The sequence below is a fragment of the Barbatula barbatula genome (genome assembly GCF_947034865.1).
Source record: "Barbatula barbatula genome assembly, chromosome: 23".
In the NCBI taxonomy this organism is placed as follows: domain Eukaryota; kingdom Metazoa; phylum Chordata; class Actinopteri; order Cypriniformes; family Nemacheilidae; genus Barbatula; species Barbatula barbatula.
Genome location: NC_136786.1, coordinates 16,429,873 through 16,452,341, shown reverse-complemented (window position 1 = coordinate 16,452,341; position 22,469 = coordinate 16,429,873). Strand labels below are relative to the sequence as shown.

The 22,469-nt window shown below is 41.6% G+C and overlaps 1 protein-coding gene across 2 annotated transcripts in view; it reads right to left on the bottom strand.

The window, feature by feature from the left end:
• Nucleotides 1-22,469, bottom strand: part of dip2ca (disco-interacting protein 2 homolog Ca) — a 91,867-nt gene that overhangs the window by 36,201 nt on the left and 33,197 nt on the right. Inside the window, exons 2-5 of one of the 2 annotated variants that reach the window (XM_079487747.1) lie at nucleotides 5,579-5,650; nucleotides 2,093-2,203; nucleotides 1,020-1,145; nucleotides 547-792 (exon numbers count right to left, since the gene is read on the bottom strand). In XM_079487747.1, the coding sequence (XP_079343873.1) occupies nucleotides 547-792; nucleotides 1,020-1,145; nucleotides 2,093-2,203; nucleotides 5,579-5,650 (555 nt within the window). The remainder of the gene's footprint in view (nucleotides 1-546; nucleotides 793-1,019; nucleotides 1,146-2,092; nucleotides 2,204-5,578; nucleotides 5,651-22,469) is intronic. The other variant, XM_079487748.1, reaches the window with a different exon arrangement.

Genomic DNA, 22,469 nt, shown 5'->3' with positions numbered 1-22,469 from the left:
TACTAGTAGCCTAGTAAAATAATTAAAAGTAAAATGATTTACTTTTAATTTAAAATTAACGGTAATGTCATGAAATGACAATTAAAGATCCAACAAATGCTATCATTTTAAACTGTATCATTTTAAAGTGTATTTTGTGAAATAAAATCGTCAGGATTAACAACAACGTTCTACAGAAATCCAAATGTTTACTTTAGCAAAGCATAAAATACACAAACATGATTAACAAATAAATAACGTAGCAGCAACGCACTCCTTTTGCAACACAAGTCCTCATGGTTAAGCCCTTCACATAATAAACCTACGGACATATCTTAGCAAACAGCAGTTAAACTTCTCACCAGATATAATTTCTGTACGATTAGCACTGGACTTTGTTTATGACAGATAGCGTGGTTTAGCGACAGCACAGAGATATTTGTTACAAAGCAAAACGGACAGCACACACAGGCGAAGGAGGCGGGGTTTAGAAGCATGGCAGGAAGTGTAGGAGTGATCGGCTGAAGGAGACCAGGTGGAGGAGGGGCTTGTCGAGGAGGGAGTTACCTGATTTGCCGACATGCGTTTGAGCGAGGACGTCGGCCAGGCGTACGGCGGCTCCGCTGCCCCCACTCTGCGTCGAAGACGAGGAGGAGGAGGTGGTGGAACCTTGGTGGATGGCCCGGCTGATCCAGTGCTCCATGCTGACGCTGCCCTGGCTGGAGGTGGGGGTTCCCTCACCTTGGCCGCCCTCCTCCTCCGAGCCGGACGAGGTGTCTGTCAGGGGGGGCAGAGAGGAGAGGGGGGAGAGGCCTAGTGAGAGTCACTCAGACCCACTCAACACTCAGCCCAGAAGGTGGACAAGTGCGATTAAAGTCAACATGAAATGACATTCACTTGTTTTAATTGTAAACACATAACAAAAATGTAACAATGTTTTGTTACAAAAATGTATCCTGTAGTTAAGTAAATTGAGTGAATTCTGAATTCATGTTGACTTTAAAAATAAGTTGTGAATAAGAGTCAGATGAGAAGCTCACCTGGGGGGGTGTAGGCATCCATCGAGGTCTGTACCACTAGAGAACGCCGTTTGGATGGCATGGGAACCGCCATCTTCCTCTCTTTGTGTTTGGCTAGCGCTGCCTGTACTGCTTCTGTGTGCACATCTAAAGAAGACGACAAAACGTTTCAAGGCAAAATGAAAAGAAAGTTGAATCTGCTGTAAAGTCAAGTCGACCCAAGCATCTGTCTTGTTTCAAACTTGCATGCAGGTATTGTTGACATTTTTCAAGGATTTTTTTGCTAAATCAAAATTGGTTTGAAACTAAATGACCCTGCTGACCCCCAAACTGGTGTTTACGATGACGTGTACGAGATGAGTCTCAGCGGCTGAGCGAGTTTGTGACGGGAGCCAAGTCACCACCTCCAGCCCTTCTGTGATCTTGATATACTGATTCATCACACTGTGTGTGTATAGGTGTGCATGTGTGTGTGTGTATGCGTGCATGCCTGTGTGAATGTGTGATCGTGTGTGTGTGTGTGTGTGTGTGTGTGAGATGACACAATGGTTGACTGTAGCTTGTACCCACGGCTGCTCTTCTCATAAAGAGTCACGGCTTTTAATAATCCAAGCTGTTATTTGGATTCACTAATGAGATACACAACACCATATTCCATCAACACACTTGTGGACTTAGTCAATTTATCTGTATCATTCTAACTAAGTGGCTGACATGATCTTAACAGGAAGTCAGGAACAGCTAGAACACATCCTGACAGGAAGTGAGGCGCTATAGCTGCGTTTATTATTCACTGCAATTAAGAACCAGCAGAATCTTTTAGAATAGTGATGTTGACCTCTATTGTACCCTTGTGCTGTTTTGAAATAAGACGGCGGATTGTTTTTCAATAAATCTTTGTGACTAAAAGTACTCATGATAAACATACACAGACATTTAAAGATGGTTTCAGCTGCAACAACCTAAACACACGTATTGTGGCCCAAACTATCTTCTGGTACACCTCAGTTTTTATTTAATTTAATACTAATATCAAATCTATTGTTATATTACAAGCCGTGGAAAGTGCGATGGGGGGGACGCCGCTGACTCACCGGATCGGTAACGTTCGTCGCGGGTGCCCGAGGATCGTCTGCGGTGGTATCGTGATGCTGAGGACGGAGCCATGGGTGGCCGTCGTTCGTGGGCCATGGACGCCTCCAACCCTGAAGGACAAGGAGAGAGAGAGAGGAACAATTAACAATCTCATCCAGGGATTCATTTATTACATATTCACCTCATACATCTCCGTCTGGGACGCTGTCAATTACAGACGGGCTGAGAGAATCATCACCACCGCCCTTCTTGTTTTAATCAGCGTTTCGCTCATTACGTTTGTTGTTTACAACCTTCTCCCCTGTCTCGTTCTATTACCACAAAATGTTTCCAACATGTCAACGAGTTTTTTCAAGGTAACATAAAAGCAACAACAAAAACCAAACATGTCAAAAACTGCATGTATGTATTTTATCTGCAAACATATGAACACAGAGTGAATCTGCAAAACTTTCACATTTTCTGCAGTGATTTTTTACATTTATTTACAATGCATCTGACGGATCTATTTTTTTTGATGGAAGTCCTACAAAGTAAGTTCTGAAATCATAACCAAAGAAGTCTATGTTAATAGTTTATATTCTAAAAAAATATTAAAAAAGCTTTTTTATTTATATCTCTGTTGGCCCGTTTCAACAGCCATACGGCCATACATAAAAAGAAAAAGCAACCATGGACATCTGCCTAAACTTCCAAGCCATCGCATCTCTAATTGAGAATAGATTATTTCCAGCCATACGCGGCAGTGATTGGTCTGCTATGACTCATATCGGTCTTCTGATTGGCCACCACTCTTTGTTGTCTTGGGTTCTGAGGAGAGAGCCGAGCGCGTCTCCGCGCTTTCTGGCAGACTTCATAACACGTGAGATGGCCCTCGTTGTGTTCAACGATTCAGCCAAGAGCTCTGCGTGCAGAGCGAAGAAATCAATTTTTGGCCCCGTGCTGCCACAGCCAAAGACATCAGCGGGTAGATTTATTCATTCAAAAAGACAGAAGGTGGGACAGCGGGTTAAAGTGGGAATCATGTACCAGCTCATGCAGAGGAGGATGTGATGGTGACTTTCTGACATTGCAATGACTCAAGTACGACAAACTCACAGCAGGAGCTAAAATAAACTACAGATCATGAGAGAAATAGTCAAAGATCAATATTAACACAGTTTAAGTCTAAGTAACCTTGTAAGTAACTAATGTCTCCTCAGTGACGGTACGCTGATATACAAGTATAACATGACTTAAATTAAATTCTGTCTCAAATAAGATGACGTGCTTGCATTAAACATGTATATTCATATAACCTCACATACCAAAAAAAACATTTTATATATTAAAATAATATAATATATCTGAATATCTTTATCTTGTATCTCTATTACATTTAACTTTTTTCTATCTTTTTATTTACTTTTAACAAATAAAATGTGCAAAAAGCAAGTATATATATATACTGTATATATTAAATAAGAACATTATTCAAATGATCTTGTAGTGAAATGTATTCAGATTTTCAGACTGTTATGGGATGCTAGTGATAAAATGACAATGCAATACAAAATGTTATAAAAGACAACATTTAAAAACAACATTTACACGTGAAAAAAAGAGGATATTCAACTACACAGGTGGATAGAGTGGATGGTAGGGTGGATGGCATTTGCCACTTTGCTTTGCTCCAACATAAAAATGACTGATCTTTAAGCCCATGCTCATGCCATCACAGGACTGATCAAAAACATCGGTTCCTGCAGGAGCTCCCGAAGTCTTCTGGCATATGCTTTCCTTCGCAGCACAGTCTACGACAAGCGCTTTGTGTCGAGAATGATGTCATAGGAGCCAGGCAGGGAACGTGCGGGCTGCCTGTTGCTATGGCAACAGATGCTGCGCTCATCAACAATGCAGCCAGCCCAAACCTTCTGGAGTGAATTTCACCAAACTACAAAAGCAGAGCTGACCTCATAAGACAGTAATACACGCTCTTCACACAGGGGAAAAAAGGACAACGTTTTTTGGAAGGCAAAGAGAGCAATTAAAGCCCTTCATTGTAATGACAGCTGGCTTTTAAAGTTCGCACTAATGCCATCTCACCATCTGAACGCGAGATGCTCCGACACACAATAGTCCGAAGCGTTCAACTTAACTGCACTCAAACAGGTGAATGTGCTCAACGTTGAAATTTTCATCGTTCCTCGACTGATAGTTCTGTGCCGATTCTTATTCAGTGCCAAAGAAACATTTCAAAGCGCCTTTTTTGATGCTCTAGAGTAGAGCTTTAGAGAGCTCTTAATTCTGGTGTCCCGTCCCTTATCGGCTCGTTTAAAGAAGCGCTGGAGAACCAGAGTGCAAATGCAAAGAAAGACGCAGGTTACGGATGGCATTGCCTGCTAAATGCGATTTTACAAAGAGCGAAGAGACCGATTAGACCTTCTATTTTCTGTTATTTAAGCTCTATTTAAACTGTCAACCTATTTAGACTTTATTACCTTTATGTATATTACCTTTAGACCTGGCACAGGTCTGATTCGGATCTGTGTGTGTGTGTGTGAGATTGCTTCTGATTAAAGACGCTTCAAAATGCAGACCATAATCTAGATGTTTATCAAATACCTGGTCATGTGACCTACACTAGTCCTTTTGCATTAGAGATTTCAACAAACCCTGATCTATGTAAGCATTAACCTTCTCAACCTTTCATTATGTGGTTTGTTAAGAAGCTTTTACCTTTTTCACTTGGGGTATGAAAAATGATTCAGGTGAGCAATGACCCTAGCAATAGCAAAACATTAAAGGGATAGTTCACTCAAAAAATAAAATTGTCATCATTTATTCACCCTCATGTTGTTCAAAACCTGTATCTTCTGCAGAACACAAAAGAAGATATTTTGAAAAATGTCTCCGTTGTTTTTTGTCCACACAATGAAAGTCAATGAGGTCCAATGTTGTCTGGTCACCAACGTTTTTGAAAATATATATTATTTGTGTATGGATTTGAAATGACATGAGGATGAGTGAATGATGAAAGAATTTTCATTTGGGGGTGAATCGTCCCTTTAAAAAAACCACTCAGTTCTTCGCCTGTTTTACTGTCTAACAGGTAAACTGCATGTTGTTAGTATGACGATATTTAAACCACTAACACTATCTAATTTAAAATGTATTCCTTGAATCTTAAAAGCACTTGATCTTCCTATCCGACTAACATAACCCGTTCCAATTAACCACAGCCTTAAATTAAATGCCATTCAAAAGACATTGCTATTTAAATATCAGCCTTCCAGACATTGAGATCTAATGAGAAATACGGATCCCCAGACCTAGAAAATAAGACCACAGAAAACTGATTCCCAAAGCAGGTTTTTACAATCTGTTTAAATGATTGACAGCAAACCCTCTGCTGTAGAAAAAACAGCCGGTTCAGTTAAAACCTGTTTTAGGGGTTAAAATGCTAAAGTTTCCCTGCGGTGGGATGTGAGAGTCCGTGCTCTTACCTGGAGGATGTGGCAGATACGCCCCGAGCAGTTTCGCCCTCTTTTTCTCGTAACCTTTCTGAGTGATGTCACCTGCAAGAGAAATGGAGCAACACAAAATGAACAAACCGTCTCCAAAAACACACACATGAACAAAAGAAAAAGTTCCCTCGAACGTTCATTTTCAGTTCGGAAAACATCTCAAAAATGTGGTTAGGCGAGACGTTTTTGGGCAGATCTTGGGAGAGAGAGCTCATCCTGAAATGATTAATGTAATAGGGTTGCGCGACTCATGTCACAAAGCATTAGGCGACCGGGACGTCACATTTGTGTGGAAATTAAGCAAAGATCGGGCGCGTAACGACAAAGACGCAGAGACTCGACGAGCGATAGAATCAATAGCTCTGCTACAAAACTCAAAATCTGCCTCCGTGTCCACCGCCTAGATGGGATGAATTGATTTACATTTTAAGTGACATGAAACATCACAAGTGACCGATTTCAAGTCTAGTAGTACAGTACGCCTACAGTGCTGCCTTAAAATGCTGCCTAGGTAGACAGCAAACTAGGTTTTCGAAAAAGAAAGCTAATCTGTTTTTCAATTTCCTTCCTCATCAATACAATTCCTCACCCGCATACTGATGTTGATGTGAACACATTGTGTGAGCCCTTGAAGGACAGGAAGTAGTTAACATTGAAGCCTGTTATTCCCAAATGACCTCTTTAACAGCCCAATAAAAGTGGCTGGGATGCTAACGACTGATGAGGAGGAGGAAGATGAAGGGCGTCGGGATGAAAGGGGAAGACGACAAAAAGGAAAAGGTTTTTTAAACAGAGACGGGATGATTCATTTCCTCACACCCACATGCTGCCAATCAAACTGCCTTTTGCCGAATTCTGCTCAGGAGATCCACGCTGATCTCGCTCACTTATTCTGCATCTCATCGTCTCGCTTTCTTCCACACAAACACTCTTTCCAGTTTCCTATTCTTGCCGTCCTACCCTGAGGGACAAGTCCCTCGTATATTCCAGCACCTCTGCAAAAGTCTGTAACCATTAAAAGCCAATAAATCTGAAAGTACAGCAGAACGTCTTATAAAAAGAGCAAAAAACGAAGGTGGCAGAATTGATGGGCGGCTACTGGACAGTTAAACTCCAGGTTTACCGACACACCGCTGCTCAACCCACTGGGGATGTGACGCTAGCTACATTTCTCGTGTGTCTGGCAGCTGCCGCAGAAAACACGTCAAATAAAACAAAGCGAAGCTGTCAGACTAGGAATACACTGCCATCTCGTATTTTGAGGAAAACGGTCCGGGTATACAGACAAATTGAAGATTTGTATGAAAGATACGATTGTCTAAATTAGTTGTGTTTTCTAAGACAAGCATCACTTTTTATTGCGAACGTATTTTGCAACAACGACAATTTTTTGGCGGACAATAAAATACATGAAAACTCCCCAAATTGCATTGAAGGGGGAACGTGAGCAAGAGATCATGCAGCAAGATATAAACAGCAGTGGTCCAGTTTCAGTTTATTCTTTGTTTTAATCATATTTTATTATATGATTATATAAATTTACGTATATAATTTATATAATTAAAGACGTTAGCTTAAAACTTTACACGCTTGTGTATTTTATATCATTTATGTATTTTATTCTGCTTGTTTAACTTTTTTTTTCCCTGCACAGTTGTTTTATATGACATGACTGGATAAAAGCGCAATTAAAATAAACTTGACTTGACTAGTGTTAACAACTGAAACAGTTTGTGTGACTAGAACCTGTCCCGAGTCATGCTGTGTAACTACAATATCAGTTGAAAGTTGGCGCCATAGCAACGCCCTAGCAACTAGGGATGCTCCGATCCGATATTCGTATCGGGTATCGGCGTCGATACGTAATAAAATTCTAGATCGGGTATCGGTGCAATTTGTCACCGATACCCGATCTGACATAAAATTTGTGCTAGACGATGTAAAAGTTCATGGAGACACCGGCGCTTAAACTCTCTCGTGGGCGGCTGCGCATTGCGCAACGTGCGACATCATACGCTAGCAACGTGTGACATCATACGCTAGCAACGTGCGACATCATACGCTAGCAACGTGCTCTGTACGTAGTGCACGTGAACAAGTGAACATATAGCAGCGAACAGCATGGAGCGAGCCAAAATATCTGTCATTTGGAGTTATTTTACAACAGCTACGCCGATAAGTTCCACCGCTTTCATTGTTATGGATGGGCAACCGCTGTCCGTCGTTGCGAATAATGGCTTCAGACTCCTTATAAACCACCTGGAGCCGCAGTACGACACGCCGAAGCGTAAATATTTAACTCTACCTTGAACTGTACCGAAAAGTCAAAAAGCAAACACATATCCGAAAAAATTAAAGATGTCAATGCGGTGAGTTTTACAACAGATATCTGGAGCTGCGACGTGTCCCCCGTGTCGCTTTTAAGTTTAACCGCACACTGGTTGGATGAGAATTTTGTGCCACAAAATGCCACGTTAAATGCAACAAACATGTGCAGTTTTACTCAGCTAGGAAAGCTAGTGTTTTATTCATCTGTTTCTGTGTTGGATGTTAAATTTTATTTTCACTAAACTTTAGTTTAGTTAAGTGGACTTTGCTTTAGTGACTAAAGCATTAAAAAGATCTGATTCATGTTATTTTAAATATATCTAAAGCAGTAAAGCTATTACTTTTTTGCTCAATTTCAGCAGCTTTTTTTTGCGAATTGATTTTTTTATTATTTTTGCACTTTCTTAAAAATTATTAAGAGATTTTGTTTCCATTTATTTATACCCGTTTATCAAGCTAGTGAAGCTGTTGTTATATTCAGCTGCTTAATTTGCACTTTAATTTTGAATGTCTTTTGTCCAAAGATAGTGAACACTTTTGTTTTATTTTTCATTTGTTTTGCACCGGTGCTGGTTTAATAAACTATTTACTAAATTTGTGAATCATTAGTTTGTTATTTTGTTTTACGGGGTCAGGAAATTTATGTTAAGTCAAGCCTGATGTCTTGCACAGCAATGCACATAGTTTATTAAGTAATTGTGCACTTTAAAAATTTTTACCTTAGTATCGGATCGGTACTCTGTATCGGCCGATACTGAATCTCAGGTATCGGAATCGGTATCGGAAGCAAAAAAGGTGGATCGGAGCATCCCTACTAGCAACTGCCCAGGAACTGCACAGCAACACACTAAAACTCATTCAGTAACCCATATAGCAAAGACCTAGCATGGGAAAGCATCACTCACAACCATTAAAACTCTAGTTATAATAAAGCAATGATGAACGCATTGAGAGCAAACACTAATGCATTATGGGTACTTCAATCGAAGCATGACAGATCATTCATATCTCCACATAAGATCTGTTAGAAGCGTCAGTACATCTAAAAGTGTTCCTCTCGTAGCATAACTCTCACAGCACCATTATCCCAACTTAAAGGCTAATTAGGACACAATGGCCTTTAATTGAGCTGAATTGATGTGGATGTTGATGTGATGTGCATGAGGCTGTTTAAAATGGCACCCGGTGCACTTCAGTACAATGAGACAACCCAACGTTCATCCATCTGATGATTGAGAGAAGCTTGAATAGATTCTACCGATGCAACATCATCTGAATAGACACGGTGCAGCGTACTTCCACGTTTCTGGTGATTGAAATGGGGTCACTTGAATGGGATGCAAGTCATCTTACAGACCTCAAATACAAAATCACCTCGTGCTGAACGGCCAAGATCAACATCGTACGTCCACTGGGAAGCACAGCGGGCCTAAATAATGTTGATCTAATTCTGTTTAAAAGCACAGCGATCAAAACATCTGCACGGACGTCAATGCAAATACTTGGAGAGGTAGCGCCATGGCTTTTTTTATTACAGATAATCTGGCAGGCGTTTGGATGCCACTGCCCTAAGAATGAAAATCCTTTCATTATTTACACACTCCCAGGTCATTTCAAACCTGTACGACCTTCTTTATTTTGCAAAACACTAAAGATGTTTTGGAGAACATCCAAACAACCTCGATCCTGACTTCCATCATATGGACACAAAACCGCTAAAACATTTCTCAAAGTGTCTTACTGTGTTCCAGAACAGGTTTTGAACAGTGTGATGGTGATAGAGAATAGAAAGTATGTAATAAGTGCATTTTAAATAGTATCTAAGGAAACATCATGAGGATACGCAGTTGATATCTACATTTTGACGACAAGCGAAACACAGCCAATCAGATATCGATACTCTTTGTAAATTCCGCACCGATCTAGAACCAGCTCTTGATATTATCACGGGAATAGATTAAATGTGGAATGTGATCGCGGATACGCCCCTCTAAAAATGATTTCAGTACAGTCTCTGAGCTGAATGTAAAACAGTCCCGTGCTGCAGGTCTGGCTGGAAGTGAGAGAGATCCGATTGCACCATGTGCTTCTCCGTGAGCTTACATCTGGATATGACTACGCTAAAAAAAATCAATATGAATACTCTCAGCTGGAAAGCACCGAGCTAGACTACGCTGACTTGTGTTAGATGCCGGGGTAGCTATCTTTAGACCTTTCCGAAAGCAAAAAAGTCTACGGTTCATAATCTTCTACTAACAACAATGGGGTTCTTTGTTTTCTTTGCGAGCACTATAATGACATGTTACAGGTTGTGGAGCCCATGGTTCACAGAAGAGAGGAAACCCTCCTTTTGCCTTTCCACAACACAAACGTCTTAATAGTGGGGCTCGGAGGAAAGAATGGGCTTCAAAAGAAATCTCAACCTCACAAGCAAAAATGTTCTTCTATTTATCTAAGAGGATTACAGGGCCGGGAAATATGTACGAGTCTTTCACACTCCGTTCTATGGCCTGGAAAAACAAGCAATGCTACCCCCGGTGTTATAGCGTGACACAAAAGCTTAACTGCGTGGAAAAGCTTTTGCATTGATTTGTGGAATATAACCCATCTTTAGAGGGTTTTATCAAAGAGAAGCTTCACAATAGTGCAGTGTGAGCGGCTCACAGAATGTGATGTCACGGGACTGCGGTTCAAAAAGACAGGATATTGTGATGTCATCTGTCTTCCTGTTTGGTGTGAGGGAGTATTCCACAGGGATCGAATCAGGCGAAGGGGCATGACATCGTGTGCCATGATCATCTACCTGTGTTTTTGCGTGTGAAAACATACAAATAACTCAAAATCTTTAAAAATAAATGACAATTCTCAGCGCCTATAGCCTCGTGGCAAGCGTGCCAACATAGCGGCAGTGCGTTCACAGCGACCAGAGTTTGATTCCCTTCTCACCGGTCCTTTACCGGTACCGCTACCCAATCAAAATATAGCTCTCCTGAAATGTATGTTAATCTTTCTTCATTTATCTTTGTCACACTCGGTCTAACATGCAAGTGTGCTTTCAGTGAGTTGGCCACGCCCCCTTTTTTATATATCGCAGAAAACATGGAATAGAGAAATCTGATGTGATTCCTTCAGTCGCATTATATAGTATCCAACACCAAAGCAATAGAATAATATGTAATATATACACACATAGCATATAGTGGATTACAGTCATTTTATGACAACAATCAAATGTGCAATAAAAACTTCTAAAGTATTATTTCTGTATGTGTTCTGAAAATGTATTCTATATATATATTTACACACATATACATATATATATATATATATATATATATATATATATATATATATATATATATATATATAGACACGTTTATAGAATACAAGCATTTACTATATATAGAGTATGTATATATATATATATATATATATATATATAGACACGTTTATAGAATACAAGTATTTACTATATATAGAGTATGTATTCAGGTGTATGTGTTGTACAGATCTAATAATTTTCCTTATTTCTGCGTTTTGGTATTCATGTAAAGCTGCTTTGAAGCACTGCAACATTGTAAAAGCGCTATTGAGATTAATTTCAATTGATCAAACACCTGTGTTCACTCTGCTTAGACAACTGTGCAAACTTGAGATGAACTGACTTCATACATCCACTAAAATCGCTTTGTAACCAGATGGTGCAAAGAAAAATGAAGAAAACTTTTGAATATTTAGTTTTTAGTGCTATTTTTGATATCGATTTAATGAAATTCATACATATGTTAGGCTTGGGGCAGAGACGGCAAACGTACACACATCCTTTACTTAAATCGAAGTACAGATATTCGTGTTTAAAAGTACACTGGTAAAAGTTGAAGAACTTGTCCACACAAGTAAAAGTAAAGAAGTATGGGCTCTAATATGTACTTAATTTGCCAAAACTACTACCTGTTTTAGAGCCACGCTCGTAACTGGACCTCACAACTGAACTGCCATTATGTAGAACACATCCTAGACCCCTTGTCCTGGGAAACGACTCGAAATTATAATTATTAGAATTATGATGCAAGATAAGAGCGTAAAGAACAAGCGTATTATATATATATATATATATATATATATATATTATAATTGTGACAAAACTCCCTCTGTCTCAAGTTCTCAACCATAATTTGAGCTATTCTTTGTGTCGTCTTCCTCCTTGGTCCGCTGCAGCTTCATACTAGCCTGTATCTGTGATGCGTAATAGCCAAGAAATCACTGTTCGGTACTGTGATTTTAAAAACATTTTATAACAAAATATTATTTCTTTTAATTTTAGATTATGGACACGGACATATCATAATACAAAGGTTGTACACACTTGGGAGATCTTATAAAGATGTAGACGAATAAAGAAAATTAGTTAGGCAAGTCAATTTACTTGGCAACCATTTAATTAATTTATTCCTAACCCTATCCCCAATAAAACGCTGAAAGCGGCTCTGTTAACGTTTCTTCTTTAGTCACACTGATGTAAGTATTTCATGACATTTTTACATTCAACACAGCATTTTGTAGTGTAACTCATTGGATAACACTGCCAGTCGTATTATAATTTCTATCGTAAATCAGTTTTATAATATTAAATGTTTAGCCCAGTTTCACTCATTCAACATACAAACGGAAACATCTTACTGACAGTGTTGCCAGATTAGGCCGATGATTTCCAGCCCAAAGTGTGTAAACACCAACTCCAACAAAAAACAGTCCGAATGTTTAACTGCCTAAATAATGTGATAGAAGGTTATTGCAATGTCAATCGACGTTGATAAGGATCATTTTATCTCCTTATAATAAAGTATGACAAGATGACAAAATATAAGAAAAACCAGAAAGTAGATCAAAAAAGGCAAATGCATTAAGAGAATTCCATTTTTACATCCATTATTAAACGCCCAAGAAACATATTCAAAGCTTCGAAAACAGCCAAAGAATGGTACCATTAAAGTAGTAGCCGTCAATGACAAGTATGCCAGACTTCAGTCCGTACGCTTTCAAAGAGTTTGATTATATTAAATCGTTTAACTGTGCTCTAATTTCATTAACAGTTATTTTTACAAAGAAGCTTCGAGTCGTCCCTCACCGCATGTGTAATTCACATTATGAGATTCAAGTCATCCTCCCACTTATTACTCGCTTCAATAGCGAAATTACATATTTAAAATCTATCATTCACGAGTCATTATGCTAAACATAACGCTCGAGATCTGAGAACGGTTGTTCCGTCGTCTTTGATTTGATCGGTCACCGGCGCTTTGCTCTGTAAACGGTAACTTCCGCCTTCTTTGATTGGCCAGTGGCAACCTCACACAGCGCTCCTGCTTGTAGGCAACACTATCATTAGGTTGAAAAAGTCATGCAATGAAGAAATAATATAGATTAAAATTAAGGAACGAGCCTGATTTGAAAATGTAAGAAGTAGAAAGTACAGATATTTGTGTAAAAATGAACAAATAAACCAGTAAAAATAAATAGTGGAGTGAAATCTACCTAGCATGCTACTTAGTATACTAGTATTTGTACTACGCTACTTCCCATCTCTGATTGGGGATGTTGCCATGTTATGCTGACTGGTATGCTCAAACAAACAAAGCAACACATCTGAGAATACCAACCAGCCGATGGAGTATTCATAGCTGTCTATGCATATTACGCAGTGATACGAGGAACCATTTTATCAATTCATCACACATTTTTGGGGCAATTTGACAGCTTGACAGACAATCCTACATTCTCACCAACTTTACATTCCCTACACAGTATTTACACTCCAACGGCATTGTTTACACACAGGCCACTGTGAATGTCAAAAGGCAACAATGATCTATGTATTTTTTCCCTAAACCGCAGAAAACGGATCACATTACTAAACAAAAGGTTGCGCCTGAAGGGCTAACGGGTATTCCTGACAGTTAAAACGGTTGTCTGATGTGGAAACAACACAGTCAACATGTTTTTCCTTGCCTGTATAAGCTCATGGGAGGGGTACATGAGAAAACTGCTGAGGCACGGTCTCTCCAGCACGCCGGTAATGAACCGTCCAATCAATACCGTTAGTTTAACTCGACTGACATGAATATCTCCAATTAAAAACCAAGAAAAATTCACATGACGGATTGGAGGCTTGCGTTCCGGCCAGTCCAATGTTTAACAAAATCCTACAAGGCAACACAATGGATAAACCATCCTTAAATTGAAATGTGTCTCTGTCCGGAGGAATTACTCTTCCTTTGACCCCTTTGTAGAACACGCGGCGATAAGGCCGTGAGCAATATACGGGAGAGGGAGGTGTCGATATCAGCTAGCGCTGCCAACATGAAAAACAAGAAATTGGAGAAGATAACAGGAAAGAGGTGCACATTGACAGGAAGGGCCGATGTGAATGCTTTCGGTTGTGATAGACCTTATCTGATGAGATACATCGGGACTGTTTTTCCTCTCGCAATCATCCAGAGGACACAATAAACACAGTGGCCTATCAAAATAATGGACGAAAAAGTGAGAGACTGTTGAAAAACACTTTTTTGTGCTCATTCTTGGGACTATGGATTTGAACAAACCCCCGACCCAAGGTATTGCGGCTTGTTGAGAGGATTTTGCTGATTTTCTAAGGGCTGGAATTGATTTGCCTGGTAGAAAAAAAAACGCCATACTAGTTTAGTAAAGAAAGGCCCTCAGATATACCTAAACATTAGAAGTATGAACATCTACGCCCTAGAAACAGCCAACTGCATAGCAACACGATGGCAATCGCCTCTGGTATTAGTTTAATATCTGCCTGGACTATTCACACTATCATCCACCAAAAACTAATTTGATCTTAATGTTGGGAATTATAACATATCACCATGTTTGTTCGTAAATGATTTTCAACAATGAATCGCTCCTTGAGGCAATGGAACACTTGTAGTCTATGGAGATGGTGTAACTATGGCGACCGCAAGAGAAAGCGAGAGTCAGCAAACAGCCGAGTGATAATTCTTCATTAGTCTCGCAGATTGTTTAAATCCAGAGAGAGCCTTTGCGACAGCTTAAACCTCGCTTGTTTTCCAAAATTCATGTCTTTATATGATCAGACGCTGAACTATTGAACCAAAATTGTTAACATGGTAAAATAACATATTCAAAATCAAATTAATAATCATAATCACCGTGAGTAAAGCAGCAATTTAAGGCCTAAAATGTTCTACCGACTTCTGTAAATATAAGGACCTTTCTGCTACCACAAGAGATCATTTCATTTGTGCCATTCACTAGAAAGTTTGGAGAAAAGGGATGAACCCAGCCATTGGCTAAAATTAACCAGGCAAATCGTTTCTATTTGACCAGGCGGCCTCCGACTCTCGGCAAAATGACGACTAGTGTCTCCACAAAAAACTCTGCGGGCATTAAACAGACTCTCATTTGTAACTGCAGTTGCGGCATTACGGCACAATAGAGGCGCCGTTTCGTTATCAGCACAATGTGCGCTGAAGAGTTCAGTAGAAGAGCTATATTAGGAGCTGTGTTAGCTGTGTTTCACGGCTGTTCAGGTGTTTTACGTTTAATTTCTTGAAAGTTTCTTAAATGAACGTGCTGTACATCGTTTTTAGCGGTGGCTCGTTGAATCAGCGTTATTCTGTATACAGCGAGTTCGCCAGTATGAGCGCACATCGACTCGCAAACAAATGACTCCCTTGAACCAATTCATTTAAACGGAATGTAAGAGATCAGCGAATCATTCAAAGACTGGATAATTATGGGCTGAAAAGTTAGTAAAGCTGTATTGGTATGGATGTTAATTGTATGTTAAGCCACTTAAAGGGACGGTAAGCCTACAAACGTGTTGCAGCGACTCCGCCTCATTTTGAGCTAGGAAAAAGCCTGTATGTGACCCAACACTGGTTTGAAAATAACCCATCATTTTTAGATTGCTCCTGATATTTTTTTATTTTGCAGTGTGAAATGAAAATCATTCCTTCATGTACTCGCCGACAAGTTGTTCCAAATCTGTACACATTTCTTTGCCCTGATGAACACAGAAATTGGAAGAATGCTTGTAACGAAACAGTTCACCAATGACTAACAATTTCTTTATAAATGTCTTCGTTCCATTGAACACAAAAGAAGATATTTTGAAGAATGTAGTAAACCGTGTTGTAAATTGGTAAAGAATGTAGTAAATGCTGCAAACTTAAGCAATATATCATCACACCGTGAGCTCAAAAGTCAAAACTACCACATCGCATCACAGATGGTATGAAGTACTTTTGCAGCGCTGTTTGCCAACAATACAACACATCTGACACCAGCGATAGTAAACACATCTGATGGGAGGGTATAGAGGGAAATGTCTAAATCTACATCACACCTGTCACTTCGCCAGATCCAGATCCAGTTTTTCCAGAAGTGTTTTTAAGCTGCTAGCTGCACGTTTACACTTATAATGATACTGAACAATGTTTTCATAAAACAGTGATTAAGAGGCAGTAACACTACAATCTGTGTGTGAACCACAAGAGGCAAATCCAAATCAGATTTACCTTCATTATGACACGGATTTGCACAAATCCAGAGGGGTCACACATGGGTAAACTTACATTTTATTTGCTCCTCTTTGTTTGCAACAGACATGTTTGTGAAAATCATCCATTTTATCCATAGTTTCGTGGCAACATTTTTGCATTTCACAAAATTATTAAATTACGTTCAATAAAAGATCAATCAACAACATTTATGGAATAAATAATGGAGACTACCAACATAAAAACTTCTCGTCAAACATCTGAGGTATGACACAGCAGTTCAATATCTTTCATTCAGTTGCTCATCTCAGTGATTTCTGCAATTTATTTGATGATCAAAAATAACACATTTTCTGAACAAAACAATGCTATGCACCAATGGTAACAAATGACGCTTACAAAAAAAGGCTCCTATATGACATATAGAGTAGCATCATCTCAATAATGACCTTTAAAAAAAGTGCTAATCTTTTAAACGCTCGAACCCTTTTCTAGCCATGACTAATATAGACATAGTGCTTGATCAGTCCTGCGGCTGGACGGACTGACGTTCTGTTGAGTGATTTGCTCGGCTTTGGAACTGTGAGGGACCGAACAGTCAAGGTAAGGAAGGCAATGAAAAATAGTTTCCAAAAAATATATTTAATATAAAGTCAGGCGTTTACACAAATGATTCAAAAAAGGAAACTAAAGTCCAAATGAACAAATCAAATGTTTAGGCCTATGACTGAGGTCAACAGAACAAACAAACCTCAAATAATTTAATACCTAGGGGAAACCAACCTGACCCTACTAAGGAAACAGAGGAACATTTATACAAATGGACTAGTCCACATTAACACACAAGGGGAAGACAAACCACAAACTTCAAAATACACTCAAAATTAATACAAACAAGATCAGTTCCATGATTAGAAAATATAACTAAATGTGTAACTTAAGTCAATGAAGAAACAAAGCAAGCAAACAGGAAATTAATATAAGAAATCCGGATCCACACATTATATTCCCCCCCACAGTCAATCGGCTGATTGGTAGCGGCAGGTGGAACTAAAAACGGCAGTCCGTGCAGCCTGCCGGCCCTTAACACGAAAGCCCTGCGAATCGGAAGTCTCTAATCACCAGGCAACAGCTCCGAACCTCTGCAGCACCCCAACGGTAACTTAAACTCAAGAAAATCAATATTAAAGTCAGTGTACCATACAACATAAACCAGATTGCGTGCACTCAAACCAGCTAATGATGTATTGCCACCCAAAATAAATATGCAAATGAGAAATGAAGTGTCTGAGTCTTCTTACTAAATATATATCTATAATGTGAATGCAGAAATCAAATTACCAATATACATATACAAATTAGGTGCGTGTGTGTAGGTGTGCGCAACATTACCGCTTGCTAATGTGTGGCTGCATCGCGGGCCATCACATACTCCCCCCCTTTACCAATGTCACTGGCACAGCGGGAAAGGTAGTCCGCCGTCAGATTCTCTTTGCCAGGGACATGTTGGATGGAAAAGCGATAAGGCTGCATAGCCAGGTACCAACGGGTTATTCTGCTGTTGGTGTCTTTCATCGTCTGGAGCCACTTCAAAGCCTTGTGGTCCGTCTCTAGGACAAATTCCCTTCCCAAAAGATAATATTTTAGCGAATCCACAGCCCATTTTATCGCCAAGCATTCCTTCTCCACGATGGAATAACGGCGTTCTCTGGGGAAAAGCTTGCGGCTCAGGAAGGCAATGGCTCGCCGAGCATCAGGAGCACCCTGCAATAATACAGCTCCCAGGCCTCTATCAGAAGCGTCAGTTTGCAGAATGAAAGCCTGGTTAAAATCAGGATTATGTAGTAAAGAATCCCTGCTCAATGCTGTACGAATGTCTTGGAAGGCTGCTGTTGCTTGTCCTGTCCATCGGACCTGATTTGGACACTTTGAACCCACCATATCAGTCAGAACTGCAGCTCTGTTAGAGAAATGGGGAATAAATTTGTTATAGAACCCAGCCATGCCTAGGAATGACCGCAGCTCCTTGCGAGTCTGTGGCTGAGGACACATCTCAATGGCCCGAACCTTTGCCACCTGAGGCCTGATCACCCCACCACCTATAACAAATCCCAGGTATTCTGTCTCAGTCTTTGCTATGGCACATTTTTGGGGGTTAACAGTCAAACCAGCTCTCTGAAGACGCTCTAGAACCTCCTGGATGTGTCGCAGATGTTGATCCCATGTTTTGCTGTAAATTACCACGTCATCTAGATAAGCAGCTGCAAAGGGCAACCCTCGTAAGACGTGGTCCATGAGTCGTTGGAAACTGGCCGGGGCCCCGTGTAATCCAAAAGGAAGGACCCTGAAATGAAATAACCCCCATGGGGTCTTGAACGCTGTCAGCTCTCGGGACTGGTGAGTTAAAGGTATCTGCCAGTACCCCTTTGCAAGGTCAATCGTCGTCAGTAATTGACAGTTACCCAGGCGATCCGTGAGGTCCCCTATCCGAGGAGTGGGGTAGGCATCAAATTTTGTCACGGAGTTAAGGTAACGGAAGTCTATACAAAATCGTATGGTGCCATCCTTTTTTGGAACAAGGACCACCGGGTGACACCATTCACTTCTGGAGGGCTCTATGACCTTCAGCTTCAGCATCAAATCCACTTCCTTCTTCAGTGACTCTTGCAGACGCTCTGGAACCCGATAGCTCATTCTCCTCACAACAGCCTCTGGTTTCAACACAATGTCATGCTCTATTAAAGTCGTGTACCCTGGATACTCAGAAAACACCCCCGGTGGGCAAAGAGCTCTCACCTCCTGCTGGTGCTGCGATGACAAGTGACCCAGACTGACCTCCCCTTGAGCAGGCCGGGGTAAGTATTCGTCATCAAAGTCTTCCTCTTCCCCCACCTGCCGAATCATCAAGCTCTGCACCGTCTGATCAGGACGAGGAACCCATTCCTTAAGGAGGTTAATGTGCAGCCTTCGTACTGGCCCATCCTGGCCTGACAGTGAAACTTCATAGGTGGTAGAACCCAGTTTCCTCCTTACTTCAAACGGGCCCTGCCATTTGGCCAGCAGTTTACTTTCATGGCTGGGCAGCATCACCAGTACCTTCTGTCCGGGTTCAAACCGTCGCTCCCGAGCAGACTTATCATACCAGGTCTTCTGCCGGGTTTGCGCTTCAGCCAGATGAGATTGGGCCAGTGCGTTCATCTTCTCCAAGCGCTCTCGCATCTGCACCACATAGGACACGACATTCCTCGGCTCATCCCTTCTCTCGTCTCCCTCCCACATTTCTCGGAGCAGAGCAAGCGGACCTCTCACCTCATGTCCATATAAAAGTTCAAATGGAGAAAAACCAGTCGATGATTGGGGCACTTCTCTATAAGCAAACAGTATATAGGGGAGCCATTGGTCCCAGTCTTTACCGGAGTCACAAACAAACTTGCGCAGCATCTGTTTGAGGGTCTGGTTAAATCTTTCAGTGAGCCCGTCTGTCTGGGGGTGGTAAGGAGTTGTTCTCAGACCTTTGATACCAAGCAATGTGTACACCTGTTTCAGAAGGGTAGACATAAAGTTAGTCCCTTGATCCGTCAAAATTTCACAAGGAAATCCAACCCGGGAAAACAGTTGCACCAGACAGGTTGCCACATACTTTGCTTTGATGGATCTCAACGGAAACACTTCTGGATACCTGGTTGCATAGTCAGTTACAACAAGCATAAATCGGTTCCCTGATCCACTTTTCTCGACAGGCCCGACAACATCCATCCCCAGTCTTTCAAACGGAGTGCCTATGATGGGAAGTGGTTGGAGAGGAACCCGACAGGGGCCATGTGCAGAGACCTTTTGACACACGGGACAACTCCTACAATATTGGGCTACCTCTGCCTTCACGCCGGGCCAATGGAAGTGTCTTCTAATCCGTGCGAGTGTTTTAGATTTCCCCAGGTGGCCAGCCCAGGGAATCGAATGGCCCAGACTAAGGATAGTGTGGCGGACTCCCTGTGGAACCACTAGCTGTGTCCCAGACCCCGACTGACGGTAAAGGATTCCCTGTTGAAGGTAGAATCTTTCCCTGTTGAAGTTAGAGTCCACATCATTCTCTGCATCCTCCTGCTTTGCCCTTTCCCGGCAAGAGCCAAGACTGGCATCCTCCTGTTGCAACTGGGCAATGTTTGTCGGCAGCCTAAATTCTGGGGTACACTCAGAGATGGAGTCAACTGGCATTCTAGCAGCATTATATTTAAGTTTTTCCAACCTCTTCTGTCGACAGGATTTCTTGGGCTTCGCCGGTTCCGCAGTTTCCACCTCATTGTCAAAGAAGGGTAGGACCCGAAGCCCCTGCTCCCCATCCTCTTGACCTGCTTTGGATCGTGTGATGACCATATTACACGAGGGTACTGGCTGTAACAAGTCCCAGAGCACTGGCAGGTCATGACCCAACACCACCGGAAAGGGTAAGTTGTCCGCCACGGCCACCTCCAATAGATACGTTTGGTCGTTCACCTTGAGGTACACCTCGGCCGTAGGCAGCAGCTTCTCATCACCGTGAACACAGCGGATTGATTTCCCACTGAAGGTAAGTAAAGTAGCTGGTATATACTTGTGATGTACCAGGGTCTGATCACTTCCAGTGTCTACCAGGGCCTGCAATTCTCTTCCATTCACCTCCACTTTGGTCATTGGTGGCGACCAGTCAGCATTCCCAGGCGACGTCGTCCGACCCCTGGGCACATAACACAGGTGAGCGGTTTTGGCAGAATTCCTAGGGCACATGGGTTTTGTATGACCCTCCTGACCACACAAGTAACAGATTGGCACTTTCTTCTGGCTTTTAAAAGGTGTTGGAAATGAAGGTCTTCCTCCAGGAGGCATACCAGTCCGGGGAAAATGTCTTTGTGTTTGCTGAGGGAGGGTTTGTCTGTAATCATCCCTGCTAGTTTTCCACGCCCAAGGCTGGTTCCTCCTGCGGGCGGCCACGAACACGTCGGCCAGCGTTGCAGCTTGTGCAGCCGTCTTAGGATCATGCTCCCGGATCCACACCTGGAGCTCAGAGGAAAGCATTCTCAGAAATTGTTCAAGAATTATGATTTCACCAACCTCCTCCACTGTTTTACCCCGTGGCTGGACCCACTTCCCAAAGAGTTCTTTTAACCGCACATATAATTCTTTAGGACTCTCCGTAGGTTCCACCTCCAGGAAACGGAACTGCTGTCTGTATGATTCTTGATTTATATCATATTTTCTCAAAATTGCCGATTTCACCTCTTCATAGTCGAGCGCCTCATCACTATCCATATGGACATACGCAGCTCTGGCCTTGCCTGTCAAGAGTGGAATCAAACGGAAAGCCCAATCCTGCTTTGGCCACCGGCAAACGGCTGCTATCCTCTCAAAAGTAATTAAGAAGTGTTCAATATCATCAGAATCAGCCAATTTCTCAAGTCGGGGCTCTTTAAACTGACACTGACCTCTATCACGGCTTTCTGACAGATCCCTCCGACCCGTAATAGACGGAGACAACAGGCGGCCAAGGACGACTGCGTCATCACCATCTGGACCTTCCAAGGGGTCCCCATCAGTCAGCAGTGGATTAAAAGTGGGAGTGGTGCGAGCCTGCACCTCCAATTGCAGCAGATTAAACTGATGTTGCAGAGATTTAAAGCGACGCTCTTGCTGGGCATACTCTTGTGTCCGGTGAGTTTCTCGGGCATCCACCTTTGCCATATGAGCTCTGAAAAGGCCAGTCAGGTCGACTATTGTGGGTTCCCTGCTTTCAGACTCCATCTCATTCACCTCCCCGACTTCTTGTGCCTCTTCATCTTTCCCCAGCTCCTGGGACATTTCCCCAGGTGGCTCTACTGGAGCAGATCTCAGGGTGGCTTTTCTTCCTCCGCGATTCATTGTCCCAGGAATACAACTTTCAGCAATACAGCCCAAAAAAAATGTTTTTATAATTATGGTAAACTATGCCTCCTACTGGCGATCCCACCGCTGCCACCAAT